We start from the raw sequence: 23,382 nt of genomic DNA, 5'->3' as shown, positions 1-23,382 counted from the left end.
AACAAAAATTTGACATAAATATGGGGCCTTAAATGGAAATTTCACCGAAATTAAAGAAATTTGCGTGTAGCTCCCCGTATTATGCAATATGGTTCAAAGTAAAAATACACTTATTTACATGGTGTTCAATAAAAACTTCAGCAAAACTAGAGAAGTTTACATTTTTTTTTTTTTGAAAACCAGGCTATATTAGGCTGACCTATCCTCCTGCGGGGATAACGGCCTCCTCCAAAACAAGGTTACATAATTCCACGGGGAGAGGGTCCATCGGCCCCAGCCGAACAGCCCCCAGACCCCGCTTACCACATTTGGCCGCCTAGTCGGCCACTTTATTCACCTCTCGCCTTACATGACTCAGGCGACAACTTACAAAAGAGCTGAGTAATACGATGCACTCAGCAACTAAATCCCTAATTTCCCACGGGCAGCTGACTCTTTTCTGCATGATCCGAACTAACCATAATGAGTCAGATTCAACTTCCACCTTGAAGTAGCCTACCGCAAGTCCAGTCCCAACCGGAGGGCGTGCCCCTCGGTTCGTAGCGACGACTCACCCGCGGACGGTTCCCACGCTGCCGCGACCAGGGTACCGTCCGCAACCCTTATTATAGCTCCTGCACCCCTGAGACGATCCACCCCGGAGAACGCACCGTCCACATTGACCTTGATCCACCCCTCCGCTGGGTGTGTCCACCTTGCCACCTGCGGCCTCTTCAGAGTGGACCTTGGCCGACCTTGCTTTGCATAGTCCATAGCAAGTTGGACAGCTCGCTATACTAGCATGTCAACATACATCTCAGCGCCGCCAGAAACCCTAGCGTTACGCAGCTTCCAAAGCAACCACAACGTGGACGCTAGCGTTCCAGGACGTGGTGATCCAGTCTGCTATTAGCATGGATGGCCACTCGTCACCCCATCCTTGGCTTGTTGCCAACGCGCGCCAGATTTCTTTCGCAACACTGCACGTGAAGAAAAGGTGTGCTATACTTTCTCGATGTATCCCACACATGGCGCAGTTCTCGTCCGGGCCAACTCGCATCGCGTAGAGGCGCGCTTGCGTTGTCAGCCTCCCCGATAGCAGCTTCCATGCAAACAAGCGAACTCTCGGGGCCACCCGCAGTCGCCAAAGATCAGTCCATCCTGCCCAACTATCTTGACCCCTCGGGTTGATGAAGGCGTAGATGGATTTGGCCTTGAATTCTCCAGCTCGCTCCGGCCACCAGATCCACCTATCCGGCTCGGTCTCCTCCGTCAGCTCCGTGGTGCCAATCTGGAAAGCCAGGTCTATTCCGGCTTCCCCCACCAGTCGGTCCGCTTGTCCCCTGGCCTCAGCGATGAGATCGCTGACGAGCATTTCTTCGTTCATCAACCTCGGGTGCATTTGCCGTGGCTGTTGGTTCCATGGTACCGCAGATAGCCAAGGTTCACTAGCCGCCTTGGTCGTTCTTCCGTTGCCTATCAGCTTGCGACACCCGCCTCGAATTGTGACCGCCGTGTTAACCAACGCTCGCCACACCCATGAAGCCCTAGCTGGAACGCTAGGGCTCCAGGGGTTAAGTTCACCGTACTTGGCTCTCAGTAGCTTCACCCACGGGCTTTCCTGCCGATTCAAGACTTTGAATACTAGTTTCCCGAGGAGCGCCACCCTTGCCTCCTTCAACTTTCTTATCGCCAAGCCCCCTTCGGCGTTCGAGCTCGTCACCGTGTTCCAGTTCTGGAGGTGGAGACCTCGGCCTGCCCCGCTCTCCCATAGGAAGGACCGGGCTTTCTTTTCTATCGCCTGTAGGATAGTATCTGGCAGCCACGTGCATCCCAACCAGTACGTCGGGATAGCCATGATCGTGGCGTTTATCAGGGTGAGTTTTCCTGCAGTGGAGAGAACCCCACGTTTCCACCCGGCAAGTTTCCTGCCCACGCGGTCCACCAACGCCTGATGTTCCCAGACTCTTACCTGGCGGTCCGAGATGAGCACACCCAGGTAGGTAAACGGCATGGTCGCCGGTTGGATTCCCAGGCAGTTGCAGAGCAGCGTCTCCCTCTCCTTATCAATCCATCGGGGGAGAAGCTGGGACTTCTCTAGGTTAACCTTTTGGTTGGTTAGCTTGGTGTAGTCTGCGAGGCACTCTTGGATACTTAGCGCATTCGACTCAGTCGCTTGTACCGTAATGAGGAGGTCGTCGGCATACAACAGGTGAGTGAGTTGGGCCTCTCCTTCCCAGTAGCCTGTCAGCTGACCGCGATCCACTCTCTCGTTAATCAGGCTGGATAGGTTCTGAGATACCAAGATGAACAGGTACGGGGAAAGGGGGTCTCCTTGTCGGAGCCCGTTAAAAGGTTGTAGCCACTGTGTCGGGGTTCCGTTGATAAGGAAGGCAAAGGCCAGGGAGGAGATACAGGCCTTTATCCACGCGCACCAACGAGACGGAATGCTCACGTGTTATATTATACACTTTCCGTACGTTAAATGTGGTAAAAGGAATGACATATCCAGTTCATCCTCCTCCTCCTCCTCCTCAATCAATAATGGAGATTCCCATCATTCCACCTGGAAATGAAACTGCATAAGAATTTCTTACTCTTTTGAATTCCTTCCTTTCTCCTGTCTTTCCAGTTTAGACGGATAATCCCAAGTGAATATTGTATTGGGCAAAGACTACTTCTCTTTTGGTCCTCTTTTTTCTTTATCATTTCGTGTCTGTTATAATAGAGCTCCAAATATAGAGCGATTGCAACATTATAGCTTGAAACAAATTTAAGTATCAGGATCCACTAAATTTTATGCTAGATTTATACAAGAGTATATAAAGCTAATATTGTTAGTGTTATAGATATAAATTTTAATATAAGTTATAATCAAACGCAAGCCTGGCACAGCTGTAGATCGAACCTCGGATTAAAATCTTCGATCAAAACCGCCAAAAATTAGATCGCGTCGAGTTGGAAGCCTAAACCACGGAGTAGTATATTATTATTGGCAAATATTGTTGACCGAAGTAGCCAACATCTTTTAATTTCCTACATTTGCTCCAAAAGATGTCAAAAGAAAATTCCCTACCAGTATTTGCAAAAGAGAAAAGAAAAAGGTCAAATAGGTAAGGATTTAATTCGAGTTCTTAGGAGGGATTTGGAGCTTGATAGGAAGTGTTATATCCTAAGATTATTTTTTAACTGGGCTCCAAAACTCTAAATTTAGAGCCAAATGAGGTTCCAAATTTGAAGCCAGCTACAGTAGAACTCCAAATTTAGAGCCCCATCTAAAAATTTGGAGCCCTCTCCAATACTATTTAACTTTTAAAAATATCAATTTTGCCCTACAAAAGATTAACCCAAAATTTTAAATTCTATCTGTATCATTTATTAAATAATTTAATTAATTAAATTGAACATATAATTAGTTTTGCTAATCAATTTTTAATAAAAGTAATACCATTAGAATGCTCTCATCGATCTTTTTAAAATGAGTCTAATATTAAATTATTTAAGTTATTTTAAATATTTTATTTTTATTTCGTGTAATATAATTTTAATGTTTTTAATTAGAAAAATAATAATTTAAAATTATTTCTAAAACTATTAAATATTAGTCTTATTATAAAGATATCAATGAGAGTTTTCTAACCATATATTTTTTATTAAAAAATAATAACATTAAGAGAACTTATTAAATAATTTAAAATATAATATATATATATATATATTATATTAATTAAATAATAAATATAGAGTCTGGTGCATTAAAGTGCACTAAGCTCTTGGCTCTATATTTAGAGTCTTTGGGCTCCAATTAAACCCTCCCTCGGAGATGCTCTAAACGTGTGATCACAACTCCAGAGCTGGGCATGGGTTTAATAAGGCCAATTAAAAACACAGAGTATATCGATCCTTTGCTTGATCTCGGAAAGTCCATTAATTTTTGTTTATGCAAACATAAAGAAAGAAGATCCAGGAAGAGAGAGACAAACTTGGATTCCGATCGGATCTCGTAGGCTGCTACGGTAATTATAGATGCTGAGAGAAGGAATCAATTTAGATAAAAACAAAAAGATCCTATAAAAAACAAACAGGGTTGTCTTTTATTTTTATTATTCATATTTATTAAGAAACTAGACAAAGTAAGAGTCAAAGGCCAGGCATACTTTATGTTGTAATTTGTTGACATCTGGAGAAGGAAGCTTCTGGCCTAAGACTATCAAAATAGCTCGCTGACTCAAGAGGCTTGTGAGCTCAGATTGAGCTCTAAATTAGTAAACTAGAATTTAATAATAAACATTATATTTTTGTTATTATAAATTTGAACAAGTTGGATATTAGATTTAACTAATAATTCTAGAACCAATTAATGTTTCCTCTTGCCCAAAGCTCTTCCAAAATCCTAGTTCCCAAACCTCTTCCAAAACCCTATATTAGTCAAGTCATTCCTTTTCCTTATCTCTCTATAAAATACTTGCCTACAAACACATCTCCCTCACGGGGATAAAACCCGTGTGATTTTCTTGTAATCTATTAGTCAATATTTTTATACAATATATAAGATAAAAATTCTAAATTTTTAAAAATAACTCAAGCAAGAAAAACCTAAAAATACCACAAGTCACATAAGTTCCAAAATATATATCTATACACCCCCACCTGATACTAATGCCCGCGTAGAGGTAACAATCCATCTAGCTCATTTTACACAAAATAATTTAATAGCTAAAATATAAAAAAAATCCTCACCACCTTCTCCACGAACTTGAAATCATCTACCAATATAAAAGTAATCTACCAAAAAGGTGGTAAGTATAAAGCACAGCAAATATACACTTCTATAGTCTAAAAGTAATATAATGAATGATGCAATATGATATATATACGATCAAAATAATACATTCGTATAATATATTCATCATATCCACAACTATAGCTAACATGTATCAATAACAAAAAGCATGTCATGCGTCACACTAAATTATCAAATTCTTTTACTCAGGCTCACGCAGATCCTCCACATAACATCACAAGCTCACATCAGGCAACAACCATCAAGGAGAAAAGACATCCAGCAATAGTATCGTTTGTCCATTATACCTAGTGAATAACTAACTAATTGTCTATCATCGTAGACTAAAAATCTTAATCGTAGGCCCATCAACATTATATGGCGACAAAGTGCCCAGCTCGGTTGACCCTGATAGGCCAGGCCCAAACTTGGCATGGCCCGCCCGATGATCACGTGTACTTGGTGCAACTTCACAATGATACCAACCACTAGATAATGGTAGTATGAAGAAGAGAAGAAGAATGGGAGACATCCACACGCGTAGGGATGAGGAACTATACACCTCTACCCGTTGGTACTCTAGGGCAAGAGAATTGCGCACACATAGTGTTGCCTCCTCCTACCGGCATCATGAAGCCAAACATGGAGATGCTATCAAGGTCTATTGATGATTTGGACAAACTTCTCCCCCATCCTCACCTAAAACATCAGAACCCTAAGTCAAATGATCGTGCAACAAAACGTCGAGTTCTTATAGGTGATCCGAGATGGGGCAATTCGAGGACAAGAGATACCCCAACCTTCCATACCTGAACCATTACATTAGAAGACCATGCCACCGCATAAACAACGACCCATGATGGTCCCACCAGTTAGCCAAGAACAAGAGAGAGACCACGTCCGACCGAGACTAGGTGGGCCTCGTTAGTGAGCGCAATTTGGGGACGATGATGATGATGATCCCTGGACTAAGAGGGATGATAACGAAGACCGAGAAGCTGAAAGAGGATGTTAGAGGAACCATGTATGGCCAGGGGACCTCCGATTAGGGCTAGAGTAAGATTCAACCCCAATTACGATACCGGCATCCAAGGATGCATTGTTGGTTTGAACCACTCTAACCCCCTATCTACCCATTAAACATAGATCACTTCCCTACCACAAGCCCTAACCTAGCCTATCTACTCTTCTTCACCCATTCGCCTATTGCTTTGGGATTGGGTTGCAACAATGTAACCATGTATTCATCATATCTATCAATCGAATGTGGATCTGTATATATTTCAATAGTTCAAAGTTAGTCTTTTATCTAATTAAAACTCATTTGTATAAAATATGATAATTTATTAGGTATAGAATTACTCTTTTTTATTTTATTAAATAACTAAATTTATATTATATATTTAATTCTAATATTGTTTCTATGATACTACTACATATTATATTTATTTATTAAGAACCTTAGTTTGCTAATTATAGAGTAAGCATATAATAATTAATCTCTTTCTATTAAAAAACATAACATTCTAAAGATACATATAGTAAGATACAAGTATGTACAATATCTAATTATTTTGTGACTACTACTCTTATTTAACTAATCATTAATTATACAAAAAATAGTCATCATCAAATCATGTAAAAAAATAAATATGTAAGCTTAGTATTTATTTTATGCAAATTAATATTTAATACTAAGATTCTAGGAATACATATGTATATTATGAACATGAATATAAATGTATATGAATTTGATAATTATTAATAGAACTATATGTATTAATCTAATATTAATATATAAGCTATAGATATACTTGTATGCAAATATTAAAAATTTTAATTAATTAATAATTATACTAATTACATCCAATTAATAATCATATTAGTAACTACGTAATCTTAAAATAATTAACTATCCATACAATTTAATTTAAATTAACAAACTAAAATAAAATGAATAGTTAAAAGAAAACAAATAAAAAGAAAATTATATTGAAACCCAACTACAATGCTAGGCTCGGCCTAGCACTATTAGACCAAGGATAAAGAAAAGAGAAGAAGAAAGAGAAGGGAAAGGAATGGGAGGAAAATTTGGGCTATTAGGGAGGGGCTCCACTACTACTGGCCAACCAGCGGCTAACATCTCATCGACGGCTCAGTTCTAGCAAACCCAAGCGAGAGAGAAAAACTGAGAGAGATTGGAAGAGGGAAGGACTAGGTGGCAGAGGTGTTAATCGAGAGAGATTTGAGGGGGTGATGGAGGAGAACGAGATAGAGATAAAGAGATATTTAGAAGGAGAAAGAGAGGCGGTAGGGGGGGAGAGGGGGAGTGTTTTGCGGTGGCCTGCCGCACCTAACTGGCTCAGCCCGGTTAGCTATTGTGGATCAGGCTGTGATGGTTTATTTGATGTGATGGTGTGGATGATTTGTTGGTGGAATTAATAGAGATGGTAAGATCTATAGGATAGGAGTGGAAGGGATAATAGAGATGATGATGGCATGAAGTAGATATATGATTTAGAAAGGAAAAAAAAGAAAAAGATGGTCAGTCCTAAAAAAGAAGGGGGATCGACTGATGAGGAGGGAGGAGCTAGCCGGCAACTAGGGTTTGATAGGAGGTCACAACAATAAGATCAGGCCATCAAGGCATCGGATCTTTAGAATCTTTCAATTCTTTGAAGTCATCGATTGGTGGCTCAGGGGGACGTCGATGGTGATTAACGACTGCTTCGGGATGCCTATCTATTAGTGTGGGCAACAAGGGCTTCATTGGTGGTGGTGTATGCCTCAATAATCCTCCATCACGTGACGGAGGTGGTGGCGGGGTCTGATTGCGAAGGTGGTGGGGGATGGTGGACGGCTAAAGGTGATGGAGGATGGTCATAAAATATGGTGGCTCATGGAGGAAGATGGTGGCTAGGATTCAAAAAGAAAAGATAGGCGGTAATGGATGTGATGGTAGGAGATTAATTTACTTCTATTCCTAGTTTACTCATATGACTACTCCTATGCTACTCTTACTCTTACTCTTAAGATGGACTAAGGCTAAAATATAATTCTTAGTTCTTTAATGGATGATTAAACAAAGGTCAAAGGGTGGCCGACGGCCAAAGGTGATAGGAGAAGGTTATAAGGTAGGGTGGCTCGTGGAGGAAAATAGTGGCTAGGGTTTGAAAAGAGAAGATAAGCGGTAATGGAGGTGATAATTGAAGATTAATTTACTTATACTCCTAGTTTACTCTTATGACTACTTCTGTGCTACCCGTACTCTTACTCTTAAGATGGACTAAGGCTGAAACGTAATGATCAATTCTTTAATGGATGATTAAATAAAAGAGTTCAACCCATATCGAGTATAATGAGTCCTAATATGACTAGCCCTAAAGGCTTACGTGGCTCGAATTAGGATTTACCTTCAAATGCTTAAATGACTTAATTAGACTTGTCTTAAAGGCTTACTTGACTTAATTAGACTTACCTTAAAGACTTTCAAGACTTATTTAGACATGTTTTAATGGCTCATATTTAACTAGACTTGCCTCAAGGGCTTGCATCATGAATTAATTAAAAGATAAATAGACTCGATACATCGAACCCAATATTTTATGTTGTGATCCGATCTGACCCGATTCGCATTAGCCTAGCACTGGAATGTTTCTCACAACTTACACCTCTTTCCTCTTCATGGATTTCACTTGAATTTATAGATCCATCTCTTATTGGAGCCGAAAAATAGTCTGGTTTTAGCTCTGTGGAGTGTCTTCGGTTTAGAGTTGTCGCCCTATCTTTCTTTGTATCAAGTTGTTACGGAACACTATATACTTACGTTAACAATCAATCTATGAATTTTCTCTTAAAAAAATTAGGCATATAATAATATGACTCCATTAATTTCCTTTCTAAAAACAAGAAAAGAAAATAGTACTAGTGCAAGTGCAAGTGAATGCCCTCAATAACCTCTTAGAAGGTAGGAGGGAGAGAGAGAGAGAGAGAGAGAAAAGCTAGAGAAGCTACAGACATGGAACTCCCGGGCGATCGCTTCGACGTGATCATCATCGGCGGCGGGATCATGGGCAGCTGCACGGCCTACGAGGCCGCAAAGCGTGGACGCCGCGCCCTCCTCCTCGAGCAGTTCGACTTCCTCCACCACCGCGGCTCCTCCCACGGCGAGTCCCGCACCATCCGCGCCACCTACCCCAAGTCCTACTACCCACCGCTCGTCCTCGAGTCCTACAGCCTCTGGTCCAAAGCTGAGTCGGAGGCCGGCTACCGCGTCCTCACCAAAACCCGGCACCTCGTTGTTGGCCCCGCTGCCGACTGCAGCCTCCAAGCCGTCATCGCCAACTCCGCCGCCCGCGTCATTGATCGCACCGAAGTAGACGATCTCTTCTCCGGCTCGTTCCGGCTCCCCGACGGATGGATCGGCATCTCAGAGGCCGGCGGCGTGATCAAGCCGACGAAGGCCGTCGCCATGTTTCAAACGCTCGCCCTAAAGAGAGGAGCGGTTCTTAAAGACCACACGGAGGTGAAGGAGATCAAGAAAGACGAAGCCGGAGGGGTATTGATCACGACGGCCAACGGCCACATGTTCCGGGGAGCCAAGTGCGTGGTGACGGTTGGGAGCTGGACCAGGAAGCTAGTTAATACCGTTACCGGTCTTGTCCTCCCGATCCAACCTCTGCACACCTGCGTTTGCTATTGGAAGATCAAGGACGGCTACGAGAAGGATCTCACCCTGGAGAAGGGCTTCCCGACGTTCTCTAGCTACAGCGAGCCGCACATCTACGGGACGCCGTCGGCGGAGTTTCCGGGGCTGATTAAGATCGCGATGGACAGTGGCTACCCGTGCGACCCCGACCTCCGGGATTGGACGTCGAGCTCAGGCGTTCTGGTCGACGCTGTCCGCTCGTGGATCAAGGAGTTCCTCCCCGGGAGGGTCGAGGCCGAGCGGCCGGTGATGACGCAGGCGTGCATGTACTCGATGACGCCGGACGGCGACTTCGTGATCGACTTCCTCGGGGGTGAGTTCGGGACGGATGTGGTGGTCGGGGCCGGGTTCTCCGGCCACGGGTTCAAGATGGGGCCGGCAGTCGGGCGGATCCTCGCTGACTTGGCGATCGACGGGGAGGCGAAGGGGGTGGATCTGAGGTGGTTCAGGATGGCTAGATTTGAGGAGGATCCGAAGGGGAATGCAAAAGGAGTATGAGGGTCCGGTCTCATCTCATCTCACGTCATTCTGTGAGAAGCTTAAATTTGGATTTGTTTGAATCTTGGGCCGGTTCTTGTCATAAGTTTGGATTTTTCATTTTCTTGAACTTAAGTTTGGATGTTCACAGCCTTCTGACTTGCAAACCCAGCCATCGAGTTGACGCAGCAGGGGAGTCTGAGCAGTTTAGTTATGAATCAATAATGCAAGAACTTGTTGCTTAAGGAAATATCTCTGTTTTGGAAATTTGAAAGTGTTCTAAAGTAATTGCCACTGAAAGTTTTAAAGTATTACAACTATCACCATGTATTTTAAAATAGTGGAGTTGCCACTAAAATTGCTTGATCCTTTCAGAATTATCTTCTACCATTTAAATAAAACGCTACAATCATACTATAAACTAATCGAGCATTGCAGTATTTCTATGCCATTATATCAGTTTTTTAACTCAATGGTCATGCATTGCATATAAAGGATTTCTGGCAATTATATGTGTAGAATAAAAAATTACTTTAAATTATCGTTCTTATCTATTTCTTCATTTTTTTTCATCTTCATTCCTTCATTTCTTCTTTCTTAACTCCACCCTAAACTTAAATCTCAACCCAACTGTTCTTCTTTCTCAACCCTAAACCAAACCTAAAACCAAATCCTTCTTTCTCATAAACCCCAACCTAAGAGTGAAACTAGAAGACTTTACTGGGTTCATCACTTGAGAGCATAATTGGAAGTGCACTAGTTGCAAGAGCTAGGGCTTCATACTTATCCACACTTTTGAACCTTACTCCAAACTCACTAAGAATCCAAACCAACCTTGAGAAGGAAGGATGTTAACCTCTTAGACCCAACTGATGTAGTATTCCTCATGTCACTTCTACTATTGTCATGGTTAGCATAAAGATGACTTTTACTTCAATTTGGGGAGCATCCACAGTCTACTCCTTAGTCATAATCTTTATCATAGTGGCTAACTTTGCACATACCAAGACTAGCAATTTAACCCCCTTCCTCCTATTTAGTGTGCAAGTGGTATTCAAAGCTGTTGGAATTGTGCAAGTGGTATTTCACCTTTGGTGGAACTGATAGCATAACAACAATGGCAAAGGAAACTAAAAACCCTTCGAGAGACATACCATTATGCCTATTCGGGTGGATTAGGTACTTAATAATACCAATATGGATAGATGGGATACTTTGTGCCTTAATGCAGGGTGCCAAAGAGTTAGGGAGTGTCATCAGTGCCATGGATGTCATCTTTATCGATTGTAACCAGTTTGTTCCTCATAGGCTCTTTGGGGTCTCAAGCAATCATTAGATTTGGAATATGCAATGGGATAATGCTCATTCACTTTTCTTTTGGAGTACAGGCAACTTATAATATGGCTCATAGCTATAGGCAATATGATAAGACTAGATAGATGCAATCGGAAAAAAGAAGAGTGGAGGAGAGACATCATGAAGGCAATTGAGAGGAGAGAAGTTTGATGATGATGCCCTCTCAATTCCTGATTGATGCTATGCAATGGGAGACTTTCATATCTCATCCATTAACAATGATCAGTAAAATAAGTATTTATATAATCTCCAATATCAACCAATAAGGATGCAAAATAATGCGATGCGGACAAGGAAAAGAAAAAGTAATATGTCATCTTTCTTTAATGCCGCCCGCTCCGTCACACCCCCTCGTAGTTTATGCTCTTAGACACTACCCTATAGTTTATGGATGTAATATAATTAAACCCTATTTTTTTAGTTAATTTTTTATCAAATATTTAGAGAACATTCTTAACATTATATTTTGAAGAATATAATGTACTATCAATTATAGCGTCGAAAAGATTTTCCCAGCAATTATGTAAAAAAATTTAATTTAAAATTATGAGAAAATAGATTTATACTTACTTGGAGCATCTCTAATCGAGCTCGAAATCTTTATATTTAGAGCCCAATTTTGGGTTAATCAGATTTCATTTGGGGCTCCAAATTTAGAGCATGCTATATAATAGAGCTCCATATATAGAGAAATGCTCCTAAAAAGAGTAGCTGATCTGTGAGACTGATAAAAGAGTGATGGGTACTGGTGGTCCTGATGGTTGTTGCAATATTATAGCTTGAAACAAATTTAAGTATCAGGATCCACTGAATCTTATCCTAGATTTATCGGATACGATGGTAACAAAGAAAAAAGATGCTTGTGACTACTTCAAGATAAAGAGACGTGACGTCTGCTTGTCGTACTTAGCTCAATTTTGTTAATGTTATAGATATAAACTTTAATATAAGTTATAATCAAACGCAAGCCTGGCACCGTTGTAGATCGAACCTCAGGTTAAAATCTTTGATGTAAACTGCTAAAATTTAGATCGGATTGAGTCGGATCAAATAGGTCGGGCTACCATAAGCAAGCCTAAATGGCAAAGTAGTATGTTATCATTTGCATATATTATTGACCGAAGTAGCCAACATCTTCCCAAAAGATGTCAAAAGAAATCTGTGAATAATCTAACTAATAGATCCTCCTAAATTTTGAATATGTTGTTGCCCTTGAAGAGAGCTTTCTAACGAATTCAAGATCATAGGATTTGAACGATTAGATCTCAAGATATCGACCGAATAGTGGTCTAAAGTCAATTAGATCCTAGCTTGATAGCCCACCAATGGCTAGATAGATGCTAGGTTTAGTTCTTGGTATGAAGGTGAAAAAGTTGTTGTAAAAGAGGGAGGTTAGAAGTTGGAAGAAGCCGACCAAAGACTTGAGCGGAGAAAAAAGGGAGGTGAGAGAGGACGCCAATGGCTAGAGATAAATAGAGAAGGAGATAAAGGCCAAATCTAATTCCAATAACATGATAAGACCTCAATTAGAGTTTCTTTTACATATATATAGAAGCTTATCCTAAGAACTCCTTAATTAACTTAACAACTCCAAACAACCCTAACAATCTCTAACAAAACCCACACTTTTGCCGCGGTGCGTTTGAACGCGCCCAATTGCATTTGAACGCAAAATTTCCGTTCTTTGTCAATGTGAATGTGATACAAGTGTTCGAATGGCCACGTTCGAATGCACCCGTTTCTGTTTTAATGCGTCATTTTCGTTTTCTGTCGATGCGAACGTGATGTAGACGTTCGAACCACCCCATTTGAATATAGTCCTTACGTTCGAACGCACCCTAGCAAAAATTAATTTTATTACTTCTACAAACTCAACTAAATAAATAAGCTTATTTTCATGAACCCAATGTCATGTGTGAAGCTAATATGAATCGAATCATATCACAGTATTTGCAAAAGAGAAGATAAACAAGAAAGACCAAATAGGTAAGGATTGAACTCGAGTTCATAGGAGGGATTTGGAGCTTGATAGGAAGTGTCATACCCTAAATGTCTGACCACAACTGCAGAGCTGGGCATGGTTTTAGTAAGGCCAAGTAAAAGAACAGAGTATATCGATCCTTGTTTGATCTTGGAAAGTCCATTTATTTTTGCAAACATAAAGAAAGAAGATCCAGGAACAAGACAAACTTTGATTCCGATCAGATCTTGTAAGCTGCTATGGTAATTATAGATGCTGGAAAGAAGGAATCAATTTAGATAAAAACAAAAAGATCCCATAATAACAAAGAGGGTTGTCTTTTTTTTCTTTTTTAATTCATATTTATTAAGAAACTGGACAAAGTAAGTTGTTGTAAATTGTTGACACATCTGGAGTAACTGGAAACTTCTGGCCTAAGACTATCAAAATAGATCGCTGACTCGTGAGGCTCAGATTGAGCTCCAAGTAAGTAAGCTATACAATTTAGCTCGCTTGAGAGCTCGGTTCGATAAAAGCTCGATAATAATATTAATTATTAGTATATATTTTGATAGTCTTAGGCTAGAAGTTTCCAGTTACTCGTCAAGTCCCCACACTTGAGTTAGGCCAATGACAACCGTAGTAGAAGACTGGCAGAGCACTGTCGATGACCCTCCTCGCTGCAGCAAAACCACAGCAAGTGGTTGCTAGTCCGACATTCCAGCGACCACCGGTGGCCCAAGTCAGCTCCCATTGGCTGACTGCAAGACTGTAGTGGCCACTACAACTGTCGGCAACCACTACATGGTCGAACTAGACGGCCACTCTCGCAGTGATATTGCTCGAGCAAAGCCACATCGGGGTGGCTTTCGCAGGCCTTGTCGCCGCCGAGGCTCCACGACAGGGCGTTCAAACTCTTGACATTTTACTGCTCTCAGATTTTGGCGTTCAAATGACATTAGTCGGGCATTCAAAAGCCTTAACGAAGGCTAATCTTCTATTCCACCTTCTAAACATCGTTAGCCGAGTGTTCAACCACACAGCCCAAGGCTAAAAGTTCTTCAAAAATAATAAACAAGTAATCTAGATAAGCAGGTTCAACCCAACAAACCCAACGTACTTGGTGTGGTGACACGACTGAGGATCATATCATTAGCCGAGTCGACGGTTGGGGCCACGTTGCACGCATGCATCGGGACAAGGGCAACCACATCGTGCCCTATGAACATTTATTTATTTAGGGCTAGGTTGTTATATTTTCCTTCTCTCATCATAAAAATTTTGACCCCAAAATTTAGATCATAAAAACTTTGAGATTTACATTCCTAGTTCATGATATTTTGACAAATCCACAATTATTGAATTTACTAGTTTTTACTCATTAATTCCTAACATTACACAACCATGAATAACCTCAATATAAGAATTAATTACCTAAATCTAGGCTAGTCAAATAATCCTCCTACAGAAATAAATCAGAGGGAAAAAATTTATAATAATACTGACTTGTAAGAATTATAATTGCACAGTAATCAAATATACTGATTCTATAATATGGAAAGTGTTATCGTTTGTTAATTATATCATTTTTTTTATTCTAAGACACCTAGATTTGTCCAAATCTTTCACTTCTCATGCAAACTACAACCATATAATAACTAATGCCATAAATACCTATGATAATACAATACAAATTATTTAAATAGATTGTCTCCGATATCTAGTAGATGTATACCCCACTAAACATTCTTAATAATCACTCAGTAGTATCACTAATGGTGGGTAGAACACTAAATATAGACTATACCATGAAATATGAAATTCCTACTTCTTTTTCTAACCTAATTTTTTACTAACATAAATATATGCTCACAATCCATCTAACTTCATCATGAAGAGTCTGGGCAATAGTCAAGTTCTCTTATCTAAAGGTACACCTCTCATACACTTTAATTGTTATACGAAATCATAGTCTATATTCATAATGCACTCTTCAAAATAATATGCAACTCATTGTAGTATCCGATCTATTAATACTAATCATATTACAATATCAAAATAAATTTTTATGATCTTTCGATTACGTAAATTATCCCCATGCTTAAACTGCAATACCTAAATGGTTAGATTCAACTAAAAATCTTTGCTTTAATAATATATTAACTTACCGACTACTTTAAACATTTAATAATGTTTTGCGTATTCTATATGCAAAGGATGATGATTCATCTATCCTTCCTTGAAAGTACAATCAGAACTGCCAATTAGCAATGTCTAACAACGTCTCAGTGAGAACTATACTGAGAGGAGATTATTATTTTTTAATTCCTTTCTTTTTTGTTTAATTTAAAGTCTAAATTAAAGTTCCTTCATGCAAGGGGAGATGTCAAGCTTCAAATACGATCGACCAAATTGCTAGCTCAATGAATGAGGGCATCTTTCACATGGAAAAGCTAGCAATGCGCTCAAAGTAGGATTTAGACTCACATGGGAAGGGATTATTTTCACACAACTTCCTACTTCGCTTTCTCCATCAAAATAATAGGACATAAAGCAAGTTGTGACCTCTTCTATCAGCCAAAAGAGTGCAATATTATATGTCACTTTCTCAAAGGTCATCGCTATCTATTTAACGCCATAGTGGATTAGTTCACCTCCCACCTCTTCCTATGGCAAGAACACTCGTCGATCTTCTTTCTATCATGGCAAACAGCAAACCAGAAACAAATGAAACTTTTAGAGGCCTTTTGATCTCCATCAATTAGCCGCACTCCTTGGTGTATTTGCTCGGGATATATGTGATCACTTGCACCAATTAAGCAACCACCTTCCATCTCTCTCTCTCTCTCTCTCTTTCTCTCTCTCTCTCTCTCTCTCTCTCTCTCTCTCACTTTCTTGTTGGGCCCCCTCCATTTAACCATATTAATTTGTGGATGGTGGACGGTGGACGACAAGATAACATTATTATTAGGAAGAAACCTCGAAATCCCCACCCCTGATGTGGTTTTCACATTCTTCTCGCGTACCAAGATTCCAATTTTGAACGTTTCCCATTTCTCCGGTAGTTTCTCGTACTTCCCTTCGAAGGCCTCTATTTTTCCTACATGACTTATAGTCCAAAAGGAGCCATCTTGCTAATCTTTTGTTCAAGAATTTGATGGTATTGTGAAGGTTTTGACGGCCCAATTCCTCTTTTCGCATGAGTTCTTTGGGATTCGAGTGGTACCCACTTGCGTATATTACCAAAACTCTAGCTTTCCTCGTCCAAGATTGTAGCTTTCTTGCGATTTTTTTAGTTTTTGTACACATCATATGGGTATCACATTCTTTTTTTTATGTTGATCTTTCACCCACATCGCTTTCTTCATTCACTTAGTCTATGTCCATACGGCACTTGTGGCTATTATCTCCATTTATGATCCTGTAAGTTGAACAAAAAATTCCACAAGGTGGGTCCAAATTTTACCACACGAACTTTTTTTCGGTCTCTCTCTCTCTCTACAGTTACCTCAATCTGAAAGACTAGAAGCTAAATTTTGTTGGGATTATTCGTACCATTTAGATATTTGCATCACCTTCTCCTAAATTTGAGCTGTTTAGACTTTCCAAATTTGATAGAGGCTGCTATTTGATTTACATGCTCTGGTAGTATTCAGAAGGCAGTTCATGTTACTGCTTGAAATTCTTCTTTGAAACCTTTGGGTGGTGTTCCAAGTCGTGCTATTAAGATTTTCAAGTGAATTCATATGATTGTCATCATCCATGAGGCTATCAAGATTTTCTCCATGGCTTGCGCTGGTGGTGTTGATCTCGGGTGCTTCAATTCTTTATTTTTCTTTTCTGGGAGGTGGAATTTGGACATCAAATTTAGAAGTTGAAGTCATGACTAGATCTCTACAGAAGGATCATGGCAATCCTCCAGTATTTGCTTATTGGATTTCAGGTTCTGGTGGGGAGAGTCAGAAGATGCTTAGGTTGCTGAAGGCAGTTTTCCACCCAAGAAATCGCTACCTTCTGCATCTTGACTCAGGTTCCACGGCTGATGAGAGGACTAAACTTGCAAGTGCCATTCGATCAGATGAGGTGTTGAGAGTCTTTGCAAATGTCGATTTCATGGGCAAAGCTTACGCAGTTGATCGAACTGGTTCATCTGTACTTGCTGCCACACTTCATGCAGCTGCAGTTCTGCTTAAGATCAGCGCAGACTGGGATTGGTTTATTGCATTAAGCGCCGCAGATTACCCAATTGTAACTCAGGATGGTAAGACTTTTGTTCTAGAAATTCTAGCCATTTTGTCTGACAATCCTCTGCAACTTCAATCAGTGTAGTTAGTAGCAATATGTAGTTCTACCTTAAATTCAGTGATTCTGCTCCACTAATCTGTTTGATATATTTTTCTCTTAGAAAGCCAAGTTACTTATGCTTGCTTGTTAGTATTTATATGAGAGAACAAACTGATTTTTCACAATCTTTTGTGCAAGATAATCCAAGGATCAAAATTTATCGATCTTAAGCATTTACTAGCTGATTTTATTCTTTCCATCTTTCTCTATTTTCATTCTAAGAACAAACAAAGAAGGATCAAAATTTATCAATCTTAAGCATTACTTAGTTGATTTTATTCTTTCCATCTTTCTCTATTTTCATTCTAAGAACAAACAAAGAAGGATCAAAATTTATCAATCTTAAGCATTTACTATCTGATTTTATTCTTTCCATCTTTCTCTATTTTCATTCCAAGAACAAACAAAAGAGGAGATCTTAGAGGTTCACTACTTTGTTCTAGGATATTTAAATGACAAAATTTCCATGGAAAACCATATGATTTTTTCAAATTTCAACAAAGGAAAATGTGAAAATGATTTCCCTTCTACTTACTTCTGCTTTCTTTTCAAACTGATGAATCAAGTCCAATTCTACTTCAGATCTTCTTTATGCTTTCGCAACTGTGCCGAGGGACCTCAATTTCATTGATCACACCAGTGATCTTGGATGGAAAGAGTGAGTACCTCCAGGATCTGTCATACTAGTTTTCAGAAACTTTGTATTCTTCAATTCTTTTCTCTTTACATCAGTTGAGTTAACTCTTATCATTTTTTTATCAGCGCAGGCGTGAACGGTTCAATAAGGTTATTATAGATCCAAGTCTCTATAAGAATACAAGTACCCGGATCTTCTTTGCTACAGAGCCAAGAAAAACACCTGATGCTTTCAAGATATTCACAGGTGTGTATGTCTGATAGCTTTTTTAACTTCATGTAGCTTCAGTAGCTTCATATCCTCATTCTTTGGTTGAAAACAAATGAGTAGGTACTGAGTTATGCTTTCTTCTGTTGGAATTTGCTTATTCTTAGGATGCAAATATTATATAAAATATACTCATGCCAAAGGTTTTGCTTAAGTATTTTTATCCTTTCATCAGTTCTGCAAAGACTTGTTTGAACCATAATAAATCTAATATAATCATACAAAGGTAGAGTTTGGACCATAATATATCGATAATGCAGGGTGTAGAATAAACTTTTGCTTCAATTGAGAGTCATGACCTTCTACTTCCTTTATGTGGAGCAGGTTCTCCATGGATGATTCTTAGTAGACGTTTTACAGAATATTGTGTGCATGGCTGGGACAACCTCCCAAGGAAGCTACTCATGTACTTTGCAAATGTGGCCTACTCCATGGAGTCCTATTTCCAAACAGTCATCTGCAATTCGCCCGAATTTCAAAACACCACAATCAACAACGATCTTCGGTACTTCATTTGGGATAATCCGCCCGGTTTGGATCCGCTCTTTCTCAACCAGTCACATTTTGAGGCTATGACGAGCAGCGGAGCTGCCTTTGCAAGGCGGTTCCCAGAAGATGACCCAGTGCTTCAGATGATTGATGAGAGTAAATTGAGGCGATTGCAGGATGCAGTTGGTTATGGAAAGTGGTGTCAGGGCCAGAATGACATCTCTAAGGGGGGAGACATCAATGCCGTTGAGCCAGGGGCTGACGGCAAGAAGTTGAGCCTCTTTGTATCAGAGCTCATCCAGAAAAGAGGCTGCATCTGAAATAGTACAAAATTTACATGAAAATTTATCTGTTAAAGATCATATGTATGTCAGAAAGTTAACCATAAATTACTCTGATGACGATTTCATAATTTTTAGTAGCTTTTGTAAAGATAGAAAGAATAGATAGCAGTACTTGAGGCCTCATTGGAATAAATAGGAGTCATTTGATGGACATTTCCTTTCATAGGAAACAAATCTATATATTGAGCTGAAGAAAGAGTATGTTTATTTTTTTTTCTTTTGCAGTATGTGAATGGTGCAGACCTTTTTGATGTTCAAGTCAAATGCAGAATTTCTTTTTATCTGAAAATGTTATATGCCTGAATGCTTTATCTTTTTTATTTCATTGGAGGTTCAGTAGAGGCAACGAAGGAAGGATGGCAATAGCTATTGCTCCACTAGATAGAATCTAAGATGATGGCTTATTCAAGTTGGCAATGTTGGAAGAGCTTGGAGGCCAAAAAAAGTAGTACCTAATCATCAATCTTGTTCAATTGAGACAACTAAAGTATACCCATTACCAATAATGAAAAAGGAGAGGACCAAAATTGTAGACAAAAAATAGACACATGCATAAAGAACTTTTTCAATGTCATTTCATTTTTAAGGTGACTCTTATTATTTTACCGGGCAAAGATCCAAGGAGAGGAGACGGTGAAAAAGGCTCATCGACAAAACGACCCAAAATTGTGAAGTTAGATGAGAAATAATGACAGAGCTTTGGGATTACTGCTGCTTTACTTTGTTTCATGTTGTCTAGTTCATTGTGAGTGTTCGAAAATTTTTGTTAAGTTGATAACAGTGGTAATTTTTCGATGGTTTAGATAACTCAGTAGTTTGTTAGTTGGTGGTTGTAAGTGATTGTTCAGCTTTATTTCCTCTTTATGAGTGTTATAGGGCTTTATTGTGGTCCATATGCCGGGACAAATTAAATTATTTATTTTGTTGTGGTTAATCTTGTGGAAGATTACTACTTTTAAAAGTTTCAATGAAGCAAAGACAGAGACTGCAGCTTGTTTGTCGAAAAAAAATATATATCATTTCATTTTAATTTTTCCCTGAATGGAAGAAACCAGTGTTCAAATCACCTTTTCTTTTAACCATTTCACTTCTCTTCTTTGTAGATTCCATCCACACAAATAGCTGCTGCATCACTTCTATCTTGTTGCTTTTCTGCTGGCAAATTTTTATGCTTCTCCAAGATATCCAAGCAGCTTAGCTTTTTTTCTCCATATCATCTGATTTTCCTTTTCATTTTTCCAATGACTTTAATCTCTACCAGAGGAGAACAAACTCTCCCCTGTTGACCATAGAGTAGTTTCACAGATTGCAGTATTGCTTGCTTCTCTAAAACCTTGATTTCTGTCAAAAAAAACACACTGAAAATAGCTGTATGAAACCATTTGATCACATAGATTTCTAGTTCTCAATGATACTCCTGTCTTGTTTGTTCCATTTTTTGGACTTTCAAAAGCTTACTTTCTCCAATAGGCACCTGAGAAATTATAAAAATAGAATATGTTGTAAAGAAAAGTAGGTTTTATATCCCCTTTTTCAGGGTAAAATCTAGAAAGATTGCACAAAATTGCTTCTATCCACCGGTATTCTTGACCATTTTGGAAGCTATAAAAACATTACATGTAAGCAAATAGCAGCATGCTAGCTCAAAGTTGAGACCGTCGTTTATGCCCTTCACCGGCAACAATTTAATATGCACCAAGATATTAAGTTTTGAATCAAACTTATTTCACAAAAAAATGTCTTACTAACACATTCAAATCATTGCACATATGTGAAAGAGTTAACAGATACGCTCTAACATAAGCGAAACACACCCACAACTACTCACAGACTATTCATAACCTTTCCACCCATCGGCCACATACTTGCTTAGGCTCCCACATGATATGCACGACACATGTGGTAGGACTGATGGATCGTTCACATAGAAATAAATTTCTACTCACAATAAATCATCCTAGATGTAAATCATACTATAATCTATATAAATTGGTTACCATATAAACATCTAAATTCACAGTAACAATACTAAGCGACTATAGATAGCACCAACACATGCTACAATAAACTATTAAGTTTATGACTAGTACACAGAAACAAATATAATTCAATATGTACAAATCTCTTATTATATAAATCATAGTACAATATAACTCAATTCATATATAATTCTCTAATATCAGCTCACTTGTAGCCCACTTCGTCTTGCTCTAAAAAGTCTCTTGACCATATCTCAAATTGTTATCATATATCTCATATTTGAGTGTTAAAAAAAAAAAAGAATCATGAGTTAAAGGTTCGATGAATTAATTTTACCATGAATTAGTAATATCAAACAAAGAGAATTCATGTATGAAATAATATAAAAAAAAATATGTCAGAAATAAACATATAAATGTACCCTCAATAATATATAGATATATAACAAGGACTATGTTGTAAATTAGCATGTAACTATATCCTCAATAATATATATATATATGATTATAATTAATAAAGCTATGCATGTATTATAATAAAAAAATAAAATTTATAGATGTATTTATGTGCAAATGTTTACAATTAAAATTATACTAATTACACTTATTTAATGTATATATATATATAAACCTGATTATAATTAATAAAGTTATGTATTAATCTAATAAAAAATATAATTTATAGATATATTTATATGCAAATGTTTACAATTAAAATTATACTAATTACACTTATCTAATGTCTATATAGAAAAATGAAAAGATATAAGGCCTAAACCTAGATTGGGTTTGAAGAGAAAAGAAGATTTTGTGAAAAATGTATTACTTGAAATGATAGAGAGGAACTTGACCCTATTTATATAAAGTCATCATATATCTAAATAAATAAATAATATAACACAATAACTGTAATATCTCTCCCCTCTCAAACTCAAGGTGGATCATAAGTCAACATATCACAGATGTGACTTAGGAAAAAGGAAAAATTAGTGGAGGATCTATGTACACTTCTCATTAAGAAAACTATAAAGAAACATATTCTTCACATCCATCTGATGAAAATGTCACTAATGACTCGAAGCAATAGCAAGAATAGTATGGACTGAGCATCCATACAACATGAGCAAATGTCTCCTCGTAATTTATCCCATATCCTAAGTAAAGCCCCGAGCAACCAGATGAGCTTTATTAAACCTAGCAATAGATCCAACAGGTCGATACTTGACCTTGAAAATCTATTTGCAGCTTACAAGCACAATGTCGAGCAGGCGAAGGACTTGAAGTTTATCTATCATAGCTTGCTACCATCAAGTAACTAGATAGTCTCATGATTTTACCTAGGTTGAGGGGTAGAGTAGATGGCTACAAGGAAGGTGTGAAACTGAGGAGTGTATGTAGCGAAAGACATTAAAAAATTATATTAGTCAGAAGGGTGACGCTCACACTCTAGATAACGACGAGCGAGTGCAAGAGCCGTCACAGTAAAGAATGGGACGGTTGGAGAGATACTACCAATAGAGTGAGGCTCAACTATAGAAGGGGGACACGACTTGCAAGTGTAGAAGTATGGTAGAATCGTCATAGGAGGGGGGTATTCCAATGGAAGAGTAAGAACCTCCACGAGAGAGCGTTCTAAAGGGGCAGATGGATTTGATAGCAAAGGAGTGTCGATGGTAGAAGAGTATCAGGCAAGTAGGAGCAGATTGTGAGGCTAAAATAGGGACATTCGAGAGGACAAAAGATAAGATAGTATAGAGAGATCTAGAAATGGTAAGTTTGAGGATGCCAAAGTATCGAAGGTGAAGAAGTGTATCTCTAGATATGGCATAATATCCTAAGATAACGAGCATAAGTGTTATGACAACAATAGCTTTTATGCTCAGGACTATATCTTAGAAAAATGTATTTAGCTGTTCAAGGGACAACTTGTTGCGTTCACCCAAAGGAAAAAGAACAAGCAAGTGCACCCAAAGACATGAAGATGACCATAAGATAGTGAAGTACCATAGAGACATTCGTACAAGATTACACCATCAAAGATTGAAGATAGAGTTCAATT

At 38.8% G+C, this 23,382-nt stretch overlaps 2 protein-coding genes across 2 annotated transcripts; both read left to right on the top strand.

Moving 5' to 3' along the window:
* The first annotated feature begins 8,634 nt into the window (after positions 1-8,634).
* LOC140778293 (probable sarcosine oxidase) lies at positions 8,635-10,214 on the top strand. The gene has a single exon (XM_073122935.1). It carries the CDS (start codon positions 8,781-8,783, stop codon positions 9,966-9,968), a length of 1,188 nt encoding a protein of 395 aa, XP_072979036.1. The 5' UTR covers positions 8,635-8,780; the 3' UTR covers positions 9,969-10,214.
* A 6,046-nt stretch (positions 10,215-16,260) lies between these two features.
* Positions 16,261-19,551, top strand: LOC140779528 (beta-glucuronosyltransferase GlcAT14A-like). The gene is made up of 4 exons (XM_073124628.1): positions 16,261-17,524; positions 18,190-18,265; positions 18,375-18,490; positions 18,836-19,551. Exons 1-4 carry the CDS (start codon positions 17,026-17,028, stop codon positions 19,318-19,320), a joined length of 1,176 nt encoding a protein of 391 aa, XP_072980729.1. The 5' UTR covers positions 16,261-17,025; the 3' UTR covers positions 19,321-19,551.
* Positions 19,552-23,382: the final 3,831 nt, after the last annotated feature.

Source organism: Typha angustifolia, chromosome 15, assembly GCF_048772165.1.
Source record: "Typha angustifolia cultivar Huaian chromosome 15, ASM4877216v1, whole genome shotgun sequence".
Taxonomy (NCBI): Eukaryota; Viridiplantae; Streptophyta; class Magnoliopsida; order Poales; family Typhaceae; genus Typha; species Typha angustifolia.
Note: the sequence above shows the minus strand (reverse complement) of the source record. Positions and strands in the feature narration are given on the sequence as shown.